Genomic DNA, 23,442 nt, shown 5'->3' with positions numbered 1-23,442 from the left:
ACTGTGGAGTGCTACCTTAAGAAGTAAAATCAAGCTAGCAATCGGTACAAAGTAGGGGGGATTACTATTTTATATTTCATTTACACGACAAAATCATCGGACAACAGTTAATCCCCCCACCTTATTGAAGTCATGTGGCATAGTATTTTCGAACGGAGCTTGTTTATTGTATCCCCGCGGCCGGCCACAATCATTTTACATAAAATTTAGAAGCCTTATGAAATAATTCTTAAGAAAACGTGTGTTTTCAAAATTTATATCTTGAATATACAAATTGCAGTTTTACATATACTGAGAAAAACATAGTGTATACCCTTACATTCATTCTGATACTTCAGAGTTGACTTCGTTTACCTGGGGTTGATAAACAAAAAGCCAACCTTATGTAAGGAAATTGAAATACTGTCTTTTTGCCCCGGCATGACCATTAGGGGAACGGTCACATGTATTGCAGATATACTGTTAAGATGTGCAGTTAACTATATATATGTTACAGGCATTTTCTAACTTTAGGCATTTTGTAAAATGACTGAATTTTTAGGCATTTTCTAAAATGCCTAAAATTGACAGGCATTTTGTAAAATGCCTAAAAAACCCTAGTCATTTTGTAAAATGCCTGAAATTTTTAAGGAAAATTCCACAAAATGCCTGGTCTGTTTCAGGCAAATTGTGTAAATATGCAATACATGAATTAGATTATAGAAATATATTGTAAACCTACAAAAAAGTATTGATTACAATAAATTTAAGATTATTCTTAATAAATCTAGCCTGCAGGTTAAGTTTTTTATGTTTCACTAGTTTTAGTGTCTATAACTAGAAACTATCGGAAACTCAGGAAACAGAATTAGATGTTCATGTGTGTGCCGTGTGAAAATCTATGTTTTTCGAATATCCAGTGTTCTACTTGTGCACAGTAAATACATGAGCTGTGTTCAAAAGGAAACATGTCTGATACTATATCTTGTCACCTATGTTTAAACGAAGAGGTCATCAGAAATGAGAGAAAGCATGCGTCAGCCTCAATGACAAATCAAGCTGTCAGGATGAAAAATCTATCGGAAAGAGTTTTAACATAGGTGGATGTTGGAGAAAATGTATTAGTTGCAATTCCCCATGTGGATCCAGGGATAGGAGACCCGCGTAACCTTATGGCTGTTGCATAGCTGCCAACTTTTGAAAATGCCCATGGTGGTTTTGTGTGCAAGATGGCTTATCATAGTCCCAAAAAAATCTTCAAGGCCCCCCTTCAAATACATTTTAATAGTGTTTTGTGGCTTCTGCATGCTTTTATAAACCTAGGATCATTGTCAATTAACTGTTTTGTTTAAAATTGTGGACAAAATAACTCTTTCAATATTTCTATTTGGAAGCCTCGATGAGGGAAATCCCCCGCAAATAGTGACAGTGGGCAGGTATGTTGTTGTTACTGGAAAGGAAAAGCATGGTTATAAACTTGGAATTAAAGATGGAATACTACTTTGACTTTACACAAGGAATCAGTTTAAACTATATGACAGTAATTTTATTGCTATTCATTGTGTAAATTATGATAATGAAATATCCTTTAGAAAAGCTGTCAGTAACGTTTCTTTGTGTGATGGTCAGAGTTACACAAAATGAAGCTGTAGTGCTAGTGGTAAGACTAGATGTAACACTAAACGTTGCCTTTGACAAAAAGTCAGGGAAAATGTGTAACAGTCGCTGTCATCCAAACATTACATGTAGCAACAAATGATTGTCAGTGTTTATCTAAATGATTTAATTAAAATTATAAATCTTTTACTGTTTAAATTTCATGCAATATTTAATGATAGAATAAAATTATTTATTTGATATTTCTAGTCGTTAAATTTTGAGTACATTCCATTCAGGATTAGTCTTTTAGGCATTTTGTAAAATGCCTTACAATTTTTTCAGGCATTTTATAAAATGTCTGAAAAAAATAGTCAATTTGTAAAATGCCTAAATCATCCAGGCATTTTAGAAAATGCCTAAAAATTTCAGTCATTTTACAAAATGCCTAAATTTAGAAAATGCCTGTAACATATATAACAGTTAATAATAGCTTAAATTCAAAGCTTATGTACTATTAGAAATATGAAGAATAGTTTACTTTATTACTATAATTGAAATATATTAATTGGATTGTAAAAGACATATAAATAGTTCTTGACATTAGACAATATTTTTCTGTTCAAGGGGAGACAATTGGAATTCAATTTTCATTACAAACATGACCCGGTCTTGTCAAACCAAAGATTTTAACAATGCATTATGGTATTAGTACGGTGACCAGACCCAATATTTTTTAGATTTAATCGTCAAACATACTATATGGCTATATTATATATCATTGGATTCGGAAAAATAGTACTGTTAAAATATCGATGTCGTCAAAAAGAAATTTGGTAACAGTTTTGCATAAAATGAGGTCAAAGATCAAATTCTGTTTTTATTTTTTTCTTCCATACTTTCAAAATTTGAAGAAATATATAACGATTTAGGTTAAATTTCTTGATACAGACATTTTCTTACATCAATTATCAATCAATTATCTTGAAAATGTTAAAAAAAGAAATCGATTTTTTTCTGGAAATTAGCGTTTTTCAAATACTTCATCAATAAATGATAAATATTATTTTTACCTGCATCCTACTGTCATGAAGGCATATTTTGCATAAGATCATTCATGAAATTCATTAAAACTAGAAAGGATTCAATACTTCGAAAAATAGTTACAATTCAACATTCCAATTAAAGAGATCCACACAACAGAATTATATCTTTTTTGTCAAGGAACATGGAATTTTCTACATGATTCTGACCCTTTACAGGATCAAAGCCCCGGACATGTAAGGTTTTGTAGTAAACAAACACATGACCCTCTCACAGGCAGATTTTCCTTTCAATGAAAACACAAGATCATGCAAGAATTCTGCTGACATATGCCCTTGAAGATACACGGGGTGTAATACATCATTTTATTCTCGCCAACCGTATTATAAAGGTGACCGGGTAGGGGTTAAGCAATTTGTAATGCGGTCCAAATTTTTAGTTTGAAACGAAGTACGTAAAACATACTGTTTCAGTGCCGTCTCGCAGGAAGGTAACCTGACTAAACTTACATCTTACTAGTGGCAAACTTTAATAGTTATTATGATGCAGTGGTTTTAAAGAGATAGATCTGATCATAAACCTTTGAAACTATCTGTCATGCCAAACCAAGGGCTTCATCATTGTCAATATTACCGAAACTCTAAAAACAACTGAAAAAGTCGTGAGTGTACTTCGAAGTCTTGTAGACAGTTTGTACCCTACTCACAACAGAGACGAAGTTGCGTCTCATCCGGTAAGTACATGTGCACTAGGCACTAATTTACAAATAGTTGGAGAATTACAGACACATAGTAATTGAGTGGGTGAAAATCGCCGCCCATCATTTACACTGCTAATGTTCCACATCTGCAACCACAACTCGCTTGTATGTGACTTTTTTTTTTATTGTAGCGAACACACAGAACAATTACAATTGTATAAGAGGTCCGTATGATTGGTTTTCCACCCTTTCACATTTCCCTAGACTACGTGTCAAAGTGTAAGGCATTGGGTATATGCCTTCTCTTAAGTGCTGAACAAGCTACGACAGCCATACACAGTGTTGGTATAAATAACTTTGACAATTTCGGAATTAGCAGACCTTCTGACTAAAGCTCACATCAGTTGGAATCTTATGGGATTTGTCAAAGTTTTTTAGTGAGGAATTATTCTCCGCTCTATAATCTGATACACTTTGATTGAAGCTGCATGTATTATCTGTGCGGCGTTCCCTTTCGGCAGACTTTATAGAGTTGTTCGTGTCGTAGCGGTCAAAAACATATGCTACTATGTGCGCCATAGAAATTCTTTGGGGCATATTTTTAATAGTAAGTTGCAAGGTCGCCACATGTTTTACCTTTTTAGCACTAATAAATTGAACCAATGCCATATCATCTCTTATGTAAGTTATGAGAGATAGTACAAAGGAAGGTAGGGACAGTGCACAAGAGACTTAAGATTATAATTGCTTCACAAAATCCGACTTGCATGATTTTCTCATGGTGACGTCATTTTAAGAAGGGGATAATGGAATGGGTGCGACAACACATGTTCTATGATAACATCATCTCTTCATTTTGCCGAAATCAGTGCACGTCTAATCACAAGTTATGGATGTATGCGACCTGAAAGTATTTCCCCCGATTTATATTTAAGGTTTGTATTTGACTTTGATATTGGACAATAAAAAACTCCTTGTGATCTTAAGAAAGATCACTTGTGATAAAATGTTTAGACATGTTCAAGCCTTCCTCGACAACTGTGAGCAGAGAACCTCGAATATGTCTTGAAGCATGTACTTAAGAAGAGATATAATTGATAAGACATTGAGGGTGGGATTCCACACCAAAGGGATCAGTCATGGATCGTTTAGATGGTTCAAAATTGTAATAACATGTTCTTCATCTCTTTCCATTGCTGTTGGCTTTATTTCTTCTGGTGAATTTGCATAATTTGCAGTAATTCCATCCCTTTTCAGCATTACACGACTAATGGATTATATGAAATGTCTAGTAAGGGTCCATCTAACAAGTGCAAACTATTGATTTGTTATGCCTACAGTGCCAGCTAATCCCCTTGAGGCTTTTATAACGGTTTTTTTCTGTAGCCATGTCATAGTACTGTTAAAATGTCCAGGTATCTGTCTAAAAAGCAAAGTAGCTATCTATAAAAGGTGATCGAATGTTCTCAGAAAATTGAAGCATATCGAGTATCCATCTTCGTGCGGTACGGTTGGTTACACAAATCTAATGTTACATTTGAGATGACGATCTCAAGGAAGAGACCAATGTTCCTTTCGTTCTGCTCTAACATTGGACATCTAAATGTCTACTGCTTCAAGGAACATACCCCAGTATGTACATGTTAGTAATACATCACATCCCAATTGCGTATATGTATCTATAAGAGGCTATATATAAGCTTCCAATAGCTCAGTCATATGAGCGTTATGAATTTTGTCTGGCTTGAATTGGTGAAATAGTGCTTCTGAGACAAATGCATTTGATATTATTGATTAATAAAGGTACAAATGTATGAAATATCATATAAATGTTAATTATTTTACATTTTGCGTTAAAAAAAAAAACGATATTAAATTGGAACGTACTCTATTAAATGTAAAGTATTCGTAGTGTTAAACTTTTACAAAAACTCTTTAATAACGAATTAATTGTGCTAAACTTTATTTGAAATCGTTAAAATAACAACAACAATGTATATAATAACAGAAATCATATCACGGATGTTATTTTACAATGCTGACCTCAAAACTTTTCTGAGTCGATTTTTCGTTCAAGTACACTAACGTACTTCAAAGTCCATTTTACGAAAATTGCACCGTACGATTTCTTGACGACAAGTCAAAATGTTAAGTTTAACCTTTGAACTACCAATACTTTGATTTATAGCCGTATAGTCCGAATGACAATTAAACTCCTTAAATAAGCGACTTTTCCTTACCCGGTCACCGTACTATATGTGTCGCTTCTCCGATAAGCACGCATCAGTCGGTCAGGATATTTGTTTATTTTTTAGGATGACATGTTTTCCTGCGGACTATCAGGGCCTGACAATATTTTTTGTTTACATAAGACAGAAAAGATATGAATATTCTGCGACACAAAATACACATTTTCATTTGTTGTAACATATACGCTGATGTTCTTTCCGCTAGAACGTTTTATTACTCTACTGTGTTGAGAAAGGAAATTATCAGTCAAACAAAAATTTCTTACAATAGACATGATAGAGATATTCTCATTTTCCAAAATATTAATTTCAACCTATTACTTCTTAGTACTATCATAATATTAAAAAAATATGTATTAATTTTCATTTTCATCATTTTTCAGTTATTGCATCATCTTTCGTCTCTTGTTATTTTAAGATATCATCTCTATTCTAATTAATAAATTATGGTCACTTATTCTAATTTTTGTTAATAATTTTCTTAACCCAAATGTTTGGCAAGTTAGATATCTTTCTTCTGTATTATTTAGTTTCACATGTTTATAAAAAATGAGTTTGCTGTTATCCTTTTTATATCTGATACTTTATCGTCTAGTACTGTCATTTTTTAATATAATGCTTCATTTTTGTTTGTTCTCTTGTATTTTAAGTTATCATATTGCCTTTTTCTTAAAAGTGCGTAAATGGACATGCAGACAAACTAAAGGTCATTTAGACAGACGAGTGGCCATGCAGAAATATACTCCGATTTGTTTTATATATGATGAAATGACCATACTATCTGAAATCAGTCTGATTAAAATCAAACCTCTCAGCGTTCCCGTTTTCTGATTTCTGTTTACAGAAAACGGGAACGCTGAGAGATTTGATTTTTTCAGACTGACATGGCATGCGCACTCTAGCAGACACAGATGTCTGCCTTAACCTTAAGTTATTTAATGTCATTACTACAGGTTCATTGCTTTAAATAAGTTCTGTGTCGATATTCGTCTTTTCGAATGTTAAATATATGAATGAATGGAACATCTCAGCCTTAATATATACCACTGGTGCTAATTGGGGCAATATGCGCAATTGTTTCTCCATAGGCCGTAATGGTAACGTTTTCTTCTGTTGCTCAGCCCATATCGTAAACTTTATATGTATGATGGCTTGTTTCAAAGCTGAGACATTTTTACATATGTGGTTAAATTTTCGGGGTACGAAGTGTGATTCATTTTTTCGTAATTTAGCAAACCCCGAGTATCCTTTTGCGATGTGGCTCCTCATGGTAAAAAATCCCATTTTTAACACAATAAGTTCTTTGAAATTTTAATACTTTGAACACATTTAATAGCTCCATGGTTTTTACACATTTATTCTGTGTTCCCTTACTTTCTAAATTAACACTAATGGTTCAGCTCAGTCATTTGTTTATCATAGAAATGTGTAAAATATCACTACACAGAGATTTTTTGTTTACACGTGACTTTTGTGGGGTATTGTCCAAATTGATTAAAGGGACACTAGCTGTCAAATTCATGGTCACCGATTTGACTCAAATTCTCATATTTGATTATAACAATGTAAAACATTTATCTAAACTATCAAAAGTCTAAAATAAACAGTTTACAGAGCATGGGGTAGATAATATATAGGTTCGTTTCGTATGTATCTAAACCCAGACGCCATCTAATTAACTATTTATTTGACCTCAGATGACCATATAAGCGATGTAAACATAAATAAAGATATGAATAGATGAAACCAGCATGGGCAATTGGATTTTTATAGGTCTGTTTGATTTTATTTTATAGATTAAAAAGAGATGTTTCAACCGTATAAGAATGATTGTATGTGCATCGAATTAGTAATCAAATGATTTACCGTAGTTTCACCTTCATTGCTGACATTCCTTTTCTTTAAATAACCAGTACACGTACAATGGGTGACATTCCACTAGTCCGACAACCATTATTCCGACAACCCATTACTCCGACAGCCCACTATTCCGACAGCCCACTATTCCGACAGCCCATTACTCCGACGGCCTACTATGCCGACAGCCCATTATTCCGACAGCTCATTATTCCGACAATGCATTTTTCTTATGTGTATGGGTAAATTTTCTCTAAAAAAATCTAACTCTGTTCTCTATAAAATTTGTGTTTGTCCGTTTTGATTCAGCGCTGCAGAGTTGATGATTTACAACAAATAACAACGAAAAACAAATATGACGGACATGAAAATTTCGGCAACTTCTATCTAAATAAAAAATAAAATATTATTAAGGATAAGTGAATTCGGGTCAGTGACTGTATATTACATATAAATATACAGTCAACGCATTTTGACTGCTCAAATAGGCCGACTGTAGAATAAAAGCCAAATTGAATAATAACTAGAAAGAAATCTAGGACAATGTGTGTCATTCTTGTCTTGCTTGTGTCTTTCTCAAATTGTCTAATTGTAAAAACTTAGTATATTATGTGTTTTGTGGCAAACTTGACACTTATTTTTCATTTAAAGATTGTTTTCAAGAAGAACAATATTTTAATATAGATATCATTAATTTTAAGAAAGGTAGTTCATGTGTTAATTAAGAATCGGTGCTTACCCATAACATTAAGAATTGAAAATGCCAGATACTCAAAAAATCGTATTGTACAGCGGATAAAGTTGAGGATGAGCGTCATTTTTTAATCGAATGCTCACTTCATAATAATTTGATGGAGGAACTCTTCACGTTTGTCATCTTTCTAGCACATGTCAGAACTTTAAAAGTTAGATAAATATGTCAAATCTTCGATGTATACACAAGAAAACTTTACTATTATGGGGGGGGGGGGGGGGATGATGATTATATTGTTAGTTCTTTTGAATTTTTTAGTACATGTCTTGACACTGACTGTTATTTGATATCAATGTGTTAGGTTTTTTCTGTTTTGTTTTGGCTTCTGTTGTGACTGAATCTTATGGTGCTATAAAGATAATTAGTTCATATTAGTATTGTAAAGTCTTAATGTTGAATCATTATACCGTCGCTTCGAAAAAGTGGGGGTATACTGTTTTACCTCTGTCGGTCGTACCGTGCAACCGTCCGTGTTAGTCCGTCCGTTTGTTCGTACGTCCGTCCCATGAATATTTTAGTTGCATCTTTTTCATGAACTACATAAAAAACATTTGTGAAAGGTTAATTGAAGTCGGCTATATCGTGTGATGCGTTTTCAGATTCAATACTCAACAACTTCCTGTTTACCGAACACTTTTTCACATAAGCAAAGTTAAAAGTTTTGTCACATTTTTCTCAGGAACTACAAAACAATGATTTCTGAAATTTGATTTCAAGGTTTATATAAAACAATTTGTTTTCTGTTCTATTCTATAAACATATTTCGAGTACTAGTATATAGAAATTATTTGAACTACCGAGTCCGTAGCCTTTATGTTAAATATACGGAGTTGTTTTTTAAAATATGTTATTACATATCTAAACGTAATAATACAGACAGGCAAATTTTATTTTAACCTGATACGCTGATACTTGACTTGATAAGTGTCGGATTTATGGGTTGTCGGAGTATTGGGCTGTCGAAGCAATGGGTTGTCGGACTATTGGGTTGTCGGACTAATGGGTTGTCCGATCAATGGGCTGTCGGACTAATGGGCTGTCGGAATAATGGCGTGCTAGCTGGGGTCAGACCTATAATCCGACAGTCCTATAATCCGACGGCCCGATAGTCCGACACACGGTCACTTGTCTCTGAAAAGTATGCCTATATAGACATGGAACGTTTGTAAATTGGTATATTTTTTCACACAGAAAATTAACAAATCAGTCAGTATGACGTCTTGTACAGGACCGCAATATTCCCATACGAATCGGAAATGAACGGAATCCGGGTCCGTTCACCTTAAAACATGATCGCTCTCATTCAAATTCGCCCCCTTTCACTTTCACACCCTACACGTTCTTACCAAAAGTTCGTTTTCACCCTATACGTTTGCTTTTGTTTATTATGAAAACAATGATAAACATATTTATAGCAATACTATTACTGCCCAATTAATATACTAACCAAAACTCCATTTATTTTCATTATTTCATAATAAATTGACATTCTAAAATCATTTTTTTCAGTGTGTTGATGGTTTGGTTTGAGACTTGCAATGACTATATATTTTTTTCATTGTTTCAAAATAAAGAGGCATTCTGGCAACGGTTTTGAGTTGAATAAATCTAAATCATGTTTTGGTTAGTGTATTTGTATTGCTATAAAACAAAATAAAGTGCCTTTCTTATTTCGTGCTGTCATTTTTAAAACTTCAGCACTGCAGTCATATGTCTTAGCCGCTATCTGCTTTGTGTGAACAAGTACTGTCTTCATGTCATTGCCCATCTTCATTCCAATCTTTTTCACATAATTGGTGTCATGTCGTGATAATTCTATGACTAGGGATGCTCAGGTCCTTATAATAATTTACATATAAGTGTTATCTTTTATCAGCAAAGAGTTCAGGTTTTGGCAATCAGTAAACCAAAAAAATACTAGATAGTACAGCGGTTTTTATATTGCCATACAAGCTAGAGCAATGATAAGATATTATAAATAGACGCAATTTAAGTTAAGATTTCATTCCAAATCATTAACTATGAAACCGTTCTGAAAGTGGTTTTGCATCTTGACTGAAATTTGAGATAATGACTCTATTCCTATTTTATCAAAACTAATTGCTCTTTTTAGAAAACAAGAGAAAAGATAAAAAAAAAAAAGATAAAAAAAAATTTGATACTTCTATGTTATTCTATCCGAAGTAGTCGTTTCATGTCTTCGGGGCAAAACCCTTCAGATATAAAAGCATACATCTAATACTTGTGACATATCACATTCAACCAGATTATACGTTACATCTTGGAACAGTATATTTAACAATATATATGCTTCTGGTTACATACATGCGCTTGCGCATGTACAAAATGTATGTAAACAGACATTCTCGTTATAAACATCGACATGATGATATAAGGAATCTTATATTAATTGTTCAAACAAGAAGGTCAAGAAGGGATTTAATTTATATCCCATTTCGATGCATTCCACTTTTTAAATTTTAAACACTGCTCGCGTTTCAGCAGTATGCTAATACGCTTTTAAGAAGACAATCATCCTTTGCAGCAGCACGTCTTCGTGTCGGACCATAGGACTGTCGGATTAACGGACGGTCGGACTATCGGACTGTCGGACTATCGGACTACTGGACTGTCGGAATTTCGGGGTGTCGGATTATACCTACGCTCCCCTCGTAGCTAGTGTCCCTTTAAATAAACAACATATTAAGGGAACATAATATCTTACAACCGATTCCATTGAGTGTGTAGAAAAAAGTAGAATCCTCTCGATTAGCTTGCTTGTTATGTGAACCGTGGAGTCATTGTTAGGTTAGGTAAGCTACCATCATTTAAGGTAGTATACATGAACCTTACCTAAAAATTGCATTACGGTTCAGGTAGCAAGCAAGCTAACAAAGGATTATATCTTTCCCTTCACAATCAATGAAATCGGCTGTAATGAATACTAGATAACTTTATTCCTGCAATGAAAGTGTTTATCTCCAAAATTTTACTGTAGTATTTTATCATCCCCAATAAATATGAGTAGGAACAATCTTTATGTCAGCTATACGAATAAATCGACAGAGTCACAATATCAATTGGAGTATTTTTGAGTGCAAACAGCATTCCCAATCCCAAGACCTTTTCAATATTACATAAAATCGAGAATGAAAATGGGGAATGTGTCAAAGAGACAACAACCCGACCATACAAAAAACCAACAGCAGAAGGTCACCAACAGGTGCATGTAAAAAAAACTTGCACATTTTTACAAATTCCAATCTTTCATTTGAGACAAAAAGTTAATATATATAATTTGCGTCATAAAAATCAAAACTCGATATGCGCCATTGTATACATGTAGGTAACGTAAAATATTCATTGTTTTAATCATTAATAAGATTTTTTAATTATTCCCCCTTGGTAACTTATTTAGTACATATACTCATTTTTTAATATAAATCTAAGAGACACTTGAGTTTGGAATTATATAGTGGTTCACATATTTGAGGTGTCAATTCTGAGACAAACAGGCCGTTAGATTTCTCAATTGATTGTTTTATATTTTTCATGTCGGTCCTTTTATATAGCCGACTATATATATATGGTATGGGTTTTCCTTATTTTGTGAAGATCGTACGGTTGCTATAATTGCTTGCAATTATCTTCATTTGAAATTTGGAGGATATAGTTGTCTCATACCCTAATCTTCTTCAATTTTATAAAAAGGAAATAAGTCTGTATCTTTTATGACCACACATATAGGTTATCAAATGTACAAGAGAACTAACGAGTTCTTTGTTAAAACCATCTTCGCTAGCCAAGGGTTACGATCCACTCCCGCTCTCGTGAAGAGAGCGGGAGTGGATCGTAACCCTTGGCTAGCGAAGATGTGTTAAAACAGACTTTTGCTTTTACTCAAGTGTATATCAAGTGCTTTCTGTTAGGTTTTATGATCACTTTGATTTATAACATAACTGTGTTAACATTATTACATGTATATATATATATAAAGTATCTTTTTAAGAACGTATCAGTGACTGATGCTTTTATATATGGACCACCATCATCAGACTGCCTTACATAAAAAAGAAGATGTGGTATGATTGCCAATGAGACAACTATCCACAAAAGACCAAAATGATACAAACATTAACAACTATAGGTCACCGTACGGCCTTCAACAATGAGCTGATTATAAGTATTGCAATGAATATGCAGGTGTCACAGCATTGTATGCAGTACTCACAACATTATATGCAGTGGACATTATATGCAGTGATCACAACATTATATGCAGTGTACATTATATGCAGTGGACATTATATGCAGTGATCACAACATTATATGCAGTAGTCACAACATTATATGCAGTGGACATTATATGCAGTGATCACAACAGTATATGCAGTGGACATTATATGCAGTGATCACAACATTATATGCAGTGGACATTATATGCAGTGGACATGATATGCAGTGATCACAACATTATATGCAGTGATCACAACATTTTATGCAGTGATCACAACATTATATGCAGTGATCACAACATTATATGCAGTGATCACAACATTATATGCAGTCTTTATGCTTTTGCGATGACTGATGACTGGTTTCTGGTGAATGCGTTTTATTATGAAGAAAACAGAGACTTTTAATACTAATTTTAAAACACATTTTTGTCTCTTTTGAAAACTTTTTTGTTATACTATTTATCTGTATTGAACTTTATATTTTGGCACCAATCAAATATGGTTTATTGCGCAAATGAAATGTTTTATTTTAGCGCCAATGAAATGTGGTTTGTGGCGCAAAAGAAATATAGTTTTTGCGCAAAAGAAAGTTTGTTTGGCGCAATTGAAATACCAATTGACACACAAGCAAAACTTCTTAAAACTGGTGCATCGTGTGTCTAGTACAAAACACGGTAAATATTCATCAACATGTTCTCGTCCTAAATATTCACATAATTCGCCACTGGACATTTAATAAATATTCACTATCATTATCATCCAGTTTTAAGTATGCATATTAAATGTTAGGCTGTAAATATATGGAAACTGTTTTAAAATTCCCCTGTCGTGAATAAAAAAAATCATTTAACTTATATTATAAATTTTTATATATTTTATTCTGAAAAAAAATAAGTTGATACAATGGTATATTTACAGAAATTCACCAGGGGTGTTTCCAGGATATTTGGAAGAGGGGGCCCATAATACAATCTGTCGCCGAGCGGAGCGAGTCGAAAAAAATGACCTTTTTTGGCTAAAAAATAAAATAATTGTGAAGTGCACTAATGCAACGGTTCCTGACTTGGAGCATGTATATTTAATATAGTTAAAGTACCAGGGTTAATGCCGAATTCTCTCGATTAATTGTCTACGATACATTAAAATGAGTGGGTGGATCCAACCAGCAGTAGACCAAAAACGAGAAATTCTAAATTCTAGGATATTAGGCGTTACTTTACATTTCAATAGTCATAGGCCCGTTTTTAAGAACGGGAGGCATAATTCCGGTTGCCCTGGTATGGGTCTATGGGGAAGGTCAGAAGTTCCTGGATTTCAACAATTTAATTAGCATCAAATTATGAAGTATTATAACAGCCTCCATGATAGACAAATTTGTGAAAATAGTCTGCCTTCGGATCATTTAGATTATGTATTTATTAATATGTGGATATCAAATATTTGGTAGAAGTTTTAAATTCAGTTAAAAGGTTATATCAAATGGGCATGACAAATGAAAAATAGGTAGTATATAAAAAGATGTGGTATGGGTGCCGCAATGAGACAACTCTCCATCTAAGTCACAATTTATAAAAGTAAACCATTATAGGTCAAAGTACGGTCTTTACCATGGAGTCTTGGCTCACACTGAACAGCAAGATATAAATGGCCACAAAAATTACTAGTGCAAAACCACTCAAACGGGAAAACCAACGGTATAATCTATATAAAAAACAAAAAACACCTATGAACCACATCACAAAACGACAACTAATGAACAACAGATTCCTAACTTAGGACAGGTGCAAACGTTTTAATGGTACCAAACATTCGCCCTTATGAAACAATAGTGTAACATTGTATTTATAATAACCCGTTCTAGATAGTCCGAAAGCTGACCCCTTCAAATGCAAGGAGAAAAAAACGTAACCCAATTTCGAACAATTTAGATGAAAATGCAACCCGTGTGTCGGAACATACCCGCCCCGGTAATATATATATATATAGTGAGTATCCCCCGGGTACAAGTAGAATGGCTGTTCCAGACCATATGAGTATTTGGACCGTTCGCGTGCGGTTCGACCATACGCGTACGGTCGGACCGTATGAGTATACGGGTATGGTCCAGTACGAGCTGACCATACATGTTATTGGATCATATGGGTTAAATTTAAACAAACATTTATCACAATCTTTTACTTTTAGTTTTACAAGTTGTTATTATTACAATTACAAGTAGATGGATAAAATGAACAAACGAACAATTGAAATTAAGTATTTGTTCAATTGTATATCTGAATCCTATTTCGGTACTCTCGCCCAAAGTGACACTTGCTATCACAAGTAACGTTATAATTTTTACGTTTACCTGTTTGCAGTTCATGCATGTTCCTTTGCATTTGCAATTTTTTGTAAAGTTGCTAAATATTCTAAAACAATTGTCCTTCCATATTATGTTTACTTACGATATCTTCGATTTCAATGATCATAATTCAATTAATGTATTACCATGGAAGTATTATATTGTCAATATAATACTTCCATGGTATAACTGATCGACATGCTAAATACAATAGATTAACAGATTTAAATATCGTGAATTTTTGAAATAGTTAAAAAAATATAAAGTTTTTATTTCAATTACCGTTGAACTTTTTTAATTTAATTTGAGAGTTAAGTTATGTTGATCTTTTATATGCATTTGTATCTACTAATCTTGACCAACTTCTTAATATAAGTCAGACCGTACGCGTACGGTCCGACCGTATGAGTATTTTGAAAAAGTTCGCATACGGTCCAGACCGTACGCGTACGGTCCAAATATTAAAACAGTCTGGAACATGGCCATAAGGGAAGTGTCACACAAAACAACCATTTCATGTATAGATTTACTTACCGTTTTGTTTGTTTAAAATGTGTCCCCGTCTCGTATAAAAGAAATTACAGTACGTGTTTAAATAATGAATATGATAAATTGACATATTAAATCCAATATAACCTAATGACGATATATATATATATTTTATTTTTTTTTGGCAAAAGGGGGCCATTATGCCCTTTAGTGGACCCCCCCTGCACATAGACATACATAATAATAATATATTAAGACATATGGTGAGGTATAGCAGCAAAACTATAGAGATTTCTTATAGAGAAGAAAAGAATGCAGTAATAGGTTTGAAGGCTTACATTTTTACAGAGAGAATCCATTTTTAATTTATGATTCAAACAAACTTAAACATTTTTTTAAGTTTTGATTGTTCAAGTTTTGAAAATAATCATAACTGCTTTAAGCTTTAGAGTATTAACGTTGGTCCAGGTTTTTTTTTTATCTACACGTGCACATTCTTTATTTTCTTCTGAAAAAATATGTTCTTTCTTAAATATAGTGAAATTCATATTGCATCATGTGTGTTGAAAATCGGAACAAAAAAGTAATCTGAAAATAAAATGGGGAAAATAAATACCATATTTAGTTTACTTAGAATCGTCCTTTTAACGTAAGCATAGTTATGCACGAACCCATTTTTCATCCAAAAGGGAGGGGGCGAGCACCCTATCCCCCCTACAATACATATCCGCCTCTGTGTGTGTTCACCCAACAGTTACATGTAAAGATTAAAGTTACGGAAGTTACCTGTCGTAGTGATTTGGTGATGTTACGTAACAGGCAAGGTAAATATACGTAATTCCCAATAAACTTTTCATTGGACAAGCCCATGTTTTGTTGCTAAAAATAAACCTGAAAATCCTAGTTTGTACGTCATCAGGGTTTACCTAGTAAATACACAAAGAAGACAGAGGATAATAGATATCGCGTGGAGATTTGATCACAAAGAAAAATTAAACAAGAACATGGATTTGTAAATGTGGAACAGCATTAAAACTAAAAACTAAAAGGTATTTATTTCCTTTTATACCATTTGTGTTTTAATTAAATAAAATAAGTTAATTACTGTTTTTTAATTATCATGATCTTTATAACCCGTGTATCAAATATATACTAAAAATAGTTCTTTTAACAATGGAAATACCCTGAAAATTTGACAAATATTCAAGACAAAGGATACGACTTTATAAAACATCAGAAAAATATGATTGAAAGTTCGAGTTACATGTACTACATTTAAAATAAAAGACAAGTTGTGAGTCTTGAAATGCGAAATTAACCTGAAAGTTTAAAAAGATTTGTAAGATCATTAATTTAATGTTTGTATGCTGGATAACAAAGACATTCCGGCAAGTGTGTGTCTTGGTATATGGGGTAAACATTTATATGAATACGAATGATATCCGATCGAGCTGAGACTACTAGTAGTCTCAGGATCGAGTAAATACAAAACAGTACATGTATTTTTTTCAAATTATTATTATTTGAGAGAGAGAGAGAGAGAGAGAGAGAGAGAGAGAGAGAGAGAGAGAGAGAGAGAGAGAGAGAGAGAGAGAGAGAGAGAGAGAGAGGTATGATGATTTTACTTATTATGATTGATATTTACGACAGGTAGATAAGTTTGGCATAGTGTAACTAATATATTATTGTTTTATTACTAATTTTGGCAGGTTTAGTACTTAGTAATTGTCCCCAAGAGGATCTCTAGCTATAAACGCCTCCATATTATTCGGGTTTTCACTCGAATACAAACATTGTACATTTAGATAGACTATTAACTGTATACATTTATAAACAAAAATTTGAGTAACACAACTGGTAATATTTCAGACATTACAAGGTTGGATATCATATTTTGGACACTTAGACTGAGATACATGTATATATGTTTGTACTTTTTCTTTTGATACGTACAGGTTTTATGTGGGAAAAGAAACAAGCTTCGGCAAATTAAAGATAACTTTTATTATATATATTACATGTATTTGGAGCATCCCCCTTTTTTTTGCGGGCCACACTTTTTCTCCAAATTTACAATTTATTTTCTACAATGTATCATAGACATATAACAAGTCTCAGCAATCCATTACTAGTCGACTACGATCATTTAACTTTAAGGGCGGTAATGTTATTGATCTTAACAAATATTCTGATGTGAAATTTGATGAAAACAAGAAACAGATATTGTAGTCAACCAGATAACATAATAAATCTGATTCCAGATTTTCCCCATACCTTATAGTGTTGAATTTCATAAAGGAAAAAACTTACTCCAACTTAAACCATTACCATCTCCCCCCTTTTTAAGTTGATTGTTGGTATACAGTGGGATGGACCCGAAGATGGACCACAGACTAAATTACAATTCGATTAGGACCCAATTACATTCGCACCCCACACGTTGGCCCAATAGGCCTGGAATCTTTTAAATTTTTATTAAAACTAAACAGGAGGTGTTCATTACAAATTGAATAGATAAATTATATCAATAAACTAAACATTATTTTAACTTTTTTTCAGTTTATTGATTGATTTCACAATTATTTTTTTTTAGTTTTATATCAAGGGAGAGATCCGTTTGCGCAAAAAATGCGTCCTTTTGCGCCACAACTATTTTTCTCCAGTGCTACGTTTGCGCCACCTGTTTTAAAATTGCATGGTATCATTTGCGCCAAAAAAAAACATACGATCGCGCCAATTAGAACAAAAATAACTTCCCTTCTTTATTCGGACTTGAAACCGACAGTTTACACGGCAAATGTCCAAAACACACAAAATTCTATTTTCTTCTCTTTTGACATATCTTTTATTATTTTAAACAGACACATTGTATAATAAGACTTTGTGCTAGATAATGTCTATCTTTATAGAGTGTTAAACAACCAATTAAATATTACGACGACAGTTTCATTCACAAATACATTGATCTATCACCTATATGTATCAAAGTGAAATTGTTACATGCATGCTCTGAGATTACTTTAGTCAGACCCATGCATGTACTAGAGAATAGATGTGTTAAAGTTATTTCAGTGTTATGACAGGTGTAGAAGAAATGGCTTTCATCTTCGACAACCTTTTAAATCGATACATTAGTTTTAAGTCGATTTATAAAGTTTCTATCTATATCGGCAGCTTTTCAATTGTTTCAAATGTTTCTGATATAGTTACAGACAACAAATTGCTTCTAATATGTCTCAGATCGCACTGATTGTATTAATCACAACAAACCTTTGATCAATTGACTTTAGAAGGTGTCATAATTGCTCGGAGATAATCGTGTCACCAAAGGCAATCTGTCACTCAATCAGATAATTGAATTATGTGATTTTATTTAAAAAAAAAACATCAAAGACAAAACCGATACATAAAATTCCAATAAATACATGTGAATTATTATTATTTGTATTACTAATTTAATAAACATGACCCGATCGGGAAGTCGCACAAAGTTTGAAAAGCTTAAGACGTAAGTCTATATTTAGTTTTGGTTTTTATTGTTGACTGATCAATGGACTTTGTTTCTCATACATGTATTTAAGTACAACGGATACATCAGTTCAAGTACATGCTCATGACTGTTAAGGGAAGTTTTTGTGACTTATATAAATAAATACTTATGACGAAATATAACATATAGTACTTATATGAAACTTCGCATTATTCTTACATTAATTCAAAAAGACCTGAAAATGTATGTATCTACTCAAATGATATTTGACTTTAGTAATAAGGCTAGGATTTTATTTCCAGCGATTAAGATTTTTAAGTAAACTATAAATTAATTATTTAATTTACATTAAATAAGAAGAAAAGTCCAATGAAGTCAAATTTGATCAGTCCCATACACAGCTGAGGAACAATTAAAGGAAACTGGAATTTAAGTACTTACACCTTGCATTTCTGGTCTGTTCTGAATTAAAAGGATTAATTAATTTTACATGAAAATCTTTATTTTCAGGAAACCAAAGATGTACAACACAAATATTGTTATGGGAAGTCAAAAAGAAAACGAAGAAAAGAAAAAAGCAAAATGTGACATGTTAGCTGTTTATATGCCGGATGAAGACATCCAAAGTCAGTTAATGACAAAGAAAAAAACCTCTCAGGAATGTATAGACTATCGGAGTTATCTCCCTGTATACCAACCAACAGTAAGTCATGACTTTTTAATTTAAACTGTAAAAATAATATCCAGGACTTGATTGAAGATTTTTGATTGTTTGATGAAAAAAAATCCTTAACATGTATTTCGAGGTAGCTGCGGAACCTTAGCTCTTAGGCCCTTATAATATTCTTTTGACTAATTGAGGACCATCCCGAAATAGTCTAGAAAAACCATAAGGACCAATGAGCTACGGTTCTGCATCTATTGTAGCCTAGGGGTTCACATATTGTATTAAACCCTTTCAATAAATGTTGGTAGTTTAAAACTGTGTGCTGTCTTGGCTATTTTTTCTTGTGGGGTTGCTGTTTCATTCGTGTTTATCCCGATCCATTGCAAGTACAGAGAAACAACCCGTTTTGAATATATCTATCTTTGTACTATTCGTAAATTGAAAGTTTCATTTTGATGCATTTTATCATGCTGTTTTAGATATTTCTGGTAAATCTGTTGCACAAATAACCTTTGTCCAAAATTACTTCATTTCCTCTTATGGTTCATAACAGATTCGATACAATAGGAACACTACGTACTAGTAAAGTAAATCGTCATCGACTGCGCAATTTTTACACTTCTCATCTTAAACTACTCAACAGGGAAAATATTACAATGACCAAAGATCAGTACTGTACAGTAATCTTAGCGTTCTTGATCTCTTTTATAATTTTGGTTTCCCAAAGATACTTAGTAGATAGGGACTTTTACATGGTAAATACGATAATGAGGCTATATCTATACAATTTTTACGTGGTAAATACGATACTGTGGCTATATCTATACAAATCTTACATGCACCACATCAACTGTTTCAAAAGTAGTCCGATATTACACTTGTAAAACATTACATTGTTTTATGCATTCTTTTGATGGGCATATACCGACACATACATGTACATATATTCATATTTAATACTTTTTTCTTGTTTCACTTTCTGTGAAAAGGTGCAAAACCTCGATACAATTAAAAATTATTTAAATCACGGAAAATACGTTAAAAAACCCTCATATACATGTACATGTATATTTATTGTAGCAATTCATATGTTGATGTTAAGTGATTACTTATATATATCCGTTTTAGCCATATATAGACACATTTATAAATCGGAAATTATCATAATTGGGGTTTTGCGTGATAACTTTACAATGATTCTTTGTTTCTTCCTTTAACGAAAAACATAAATAGTTGTAATGTTTATGGAAGGAAATAGGAAGATAGAAAATCCCCTGTGTAGTTAAAAAATAGAATAACGTCAAAGAATGATTCAAGGTCAATTTTCAATTCAAAAGAATAAAGAATCAAACACTTTGCAATAAGTAACTATTTTATTTAGTCCCTTTCGTTTTCATTGCCGTTTGGGGTTGGGGGTTGTGTCTTAAGGGTGCATACAACCCTGTGTTTCTGACTTGATATCTACATGTATATTGAGGTTGATCAATACCTTTGATAGGTCAAACAAAAAGTGCAGTGTAGTGATCATTAGGGAGCTACCATTTGATTTTTATGGGGGGGGCTAGGATGAAAAATTTTGTCCTGCCTTTTTTTTTAGCTGTAATCTCTGTCCTGCCTTTTTATTTTTCACTCTATCCGGTCCTGCTTTTTTTTTTTAGTTTATCCTGACTTTTTTTTACATAAATTGTCATCCTGACTTTTTTTTTTTGCAAGTGTCTCATCCTGCCTTTTTTTTTTACTCAAAACTCCTGTCCTGCCTATTTTTTTCAAATTTCATCCTAGCCCCCCCCCCATAAAAATCAAATGGTAGCTCCCTTATTTATATCCTCTATCCAGTCCATTTCATGATATTCTATGCATTGATATAAAGTTATGATTTGATGTGCATAGGAATTGCGATTCTAATCAAGAATTTGTTTTTTTCAAATTAAATTTGAACCGCAAGGTTTATGAATCTGTAATAAAAAAAAAAGGTTCAACTACAAATATACAATCATGAAATGGAAGATTACTCTAATATATTTCTTAGCAAAATACAATGAATTCATTGTTTTATTACAAAATAAAAATAAAAATCCAATATGAAAGACATCTGTACCTTTTAGTGCTCACACGCACTGTAATTGTAATATAATATTCAGCGCAAATATGTGATCCACTTACAACAGTACATGGATTTTATTGCTCGAGATATACGCTAAGCGCTGTCTGAATTTACATTGTACGCATTCGGGGAATTTCCTACAAGATTGTGCACTAGTTATATTGTTTCTTTTTTCTTTTTCAGACAATGCCTTTTCGAAATGACCTGAAAAAGCACAAACACAGAAAAATATTACTGGGAATATTATTTGCATCAATAATAGTTCTGTTCATGGCACTTGGAGGAACAATAGGATACGGCGTATACAAGGGAATGTTATAAGAGTTCACCCATTAAAATTGGAGGCCTTATAGCGATAGGTTGCAGTTTACCTGCTGCCATGAACGACTATAGAAGTTGATGAACAGTAAAACATTGCTAGCAGAGTTGGTGCTTCTATATGTTAAACAAAACGATGCAAAAACCAAGGTTGTTCAAAAACTATAAAAGTGCCTTTTGCGGATATATTTTTTGATACAAATGCATTTTTTACCCATTTTTATAAACTGCTTTATTTTCAATTGTAAACAGTCTTTATGTACAACTTCTATATGTTCTAATTATGTTTTGTATGCAAATCGACAGTCTTAGTCTGAAAATTCCTTACAAGGTTGAAGTCACACTTTTAAGGTAATTTGAAATTACAAAAAGGAATGGATACAAAACCTTGATGTACAACGTAAAATACATTCATCATAAAATACTAAAGAAACATAGCTATCAGCGGACACTCACAAGATTGCTAACAACTATTGTTACGCATATACATGTATGACAGGAACCCAGGTTGATATAGGGTTCATTATTGAGGTTGATTATGCAATGACACTGAATCTAAACTGTTTATGGATGTTGATCATGGATTTTGAAATAGATAAGGGAGCAAAATGGCAACTTCAAAAGTGGGACTTGTTAAAAGTCTATGCATTTACTAAATAATATGTATTTAGCCCTTCCGGGCACCTCTTGTTAAAAGTCTATGCATTAACTAAGTAATATGTATTTAGCCCTTCCGGGAACTTCTTGTTAAAAGTCTATGCATTAACTAAATAATATGTATTTAGCCCTTCCGGGCACCTCTTGTTAAAAGTCTATGCATTAACTAAATAATATGTGTTTAGCCCTTCCTGGCACCTCTTGTTAAAAGTCTATGCATTAACTAAATAATATGTATTTAGCCCTTCCGGGCACCTCTTATTTCCATATATTCGTTTTTCTCTGAATTCTCATTTTTAAAGTTTGACAATCAAAGATTGGTTATCAACACCATACGGCGATGAACAACCAAAAGAAAGATCAATTATTTTGTGTTGTTTAATCAAAACTGTAAATACATTATAAGTAGTGTATATCCCGTCCGAGCTTATGATATCATGACCATGCTGGATCTTTTTCATACCATTTGTACACACAATTTATTATGATCACGTTTTTTTAAAACACATTTTCTTTTGATTTCAAAGCTCTTTTGTTGTGTAAATTCGGAATGTATCTTAAAGATACATGTTATTTTATGTGGATATCGCAACTTGTGTGTATATGTGTGCTAAGAAGGTTGTACAACTATATATTAGAGAGAGAAAGAGAAAGAGAGAGATTGGGATGAGTACATATGTTGTCTATGGTATATGAGCTGGTGTAGAAAGAAAAACAAGAGAGATAGGCAGAACGAGAGACTTCTACGATCAACATGTTTACAAAACACATTTGGTTGGTCAATTTGAAAACCACCATATTTATTTATTATGTTTATATGATAACATTTGTTGAATAAAACATTTTGTTGAAAAAACTTAGTTAATGATGTATCCTAATATTGTGACACACATGTATAAAATCGTGTTCTCCATAATATATTGTTACAGGCGGCGAGTCGGGGTCGAGTGTACTTTTAA

The 23,442-nt window shown here is 32.9% G+C and overlaps 1 protein-coding gene across 2 annotated transcripts; it reads left to right on the top strand.

Annotated features, from left to right (window-relative positions):
• The first annotated feature begins 18,619 nt into the window (after positions 1–18,619).
• Positions 18,620–22,746, top strand: LOC134701570 (uncharacterized). Of its 2 annotated transcripts, none has more exons than XM_063562704.1 (3): positions 18,620–18,755; positions 19,248–19,440; positions 21,692–22,746. In XM_063562704.1, the coding sequence occupies exons 1-3, from the start codon at positions 18,712–18,714 to the stop codon at positions 21,827–21,829; spliced, it is 375 nt and encodes a 124-aa protein (XP_063418774.1). In that variant the 5' UTR covers positions 18,620–18,711; the 3' UTR covers positions 21,830–22,746. The 2 variants fall into 2 exon arrangements, with proteins under 2 accessions (XP_063418774.1, XP_063418773.1); XM_063562703.1 differs by lacking the exon at positions 18,620–18,755 and adding an exon at positions 18,859–18,980.
• The last annotated feature ends 696 nt before the right edge of the window (positions 22,747–23,442 follow it).

This window comes from Mytilus trossulus, unplaced genomic scaffold (genome assembly GCF_036588685.1).
Source record: "Mytilus trossulus isolate FHL-02 unplaced genomic scaffold, PNRI_Mtr1.1.1.hap1 h1tg000247l__unscaffolded, whole genome shotgun sequence".
NCBI lineage: Eukaryota > Metazoa > Mollusca > Bivalvia > Mytilida > Mytilidae > Mytilus > Mytilus trossulus.
This window is presented reverse-complemented; position numbering and strand designations above follow the sequence as displayed.

Coding starts and splice junctions, on each gene's coding strand:
- LOC134701570 (XM_063562703.1), top strand. CDS start 18,934: ATGAAACTTCGCATTATTCTTACATTAATTCAAAAAGACCTGAAAAT. Junction 18,981..19,247: donor ATTCAAAAAGACCTGAAAAT/GTATGTATCTAC, acceptor CTTTATTTTCAG/GAAACCAAAGATGTACAACA. Junction 19,441..21,691: donor TCCCTGTATACCAACCAACA/GTAAGTCATGAC, acceptor TTTCTTTTTCAG/ACAATGCCTTTTCGAAATGA.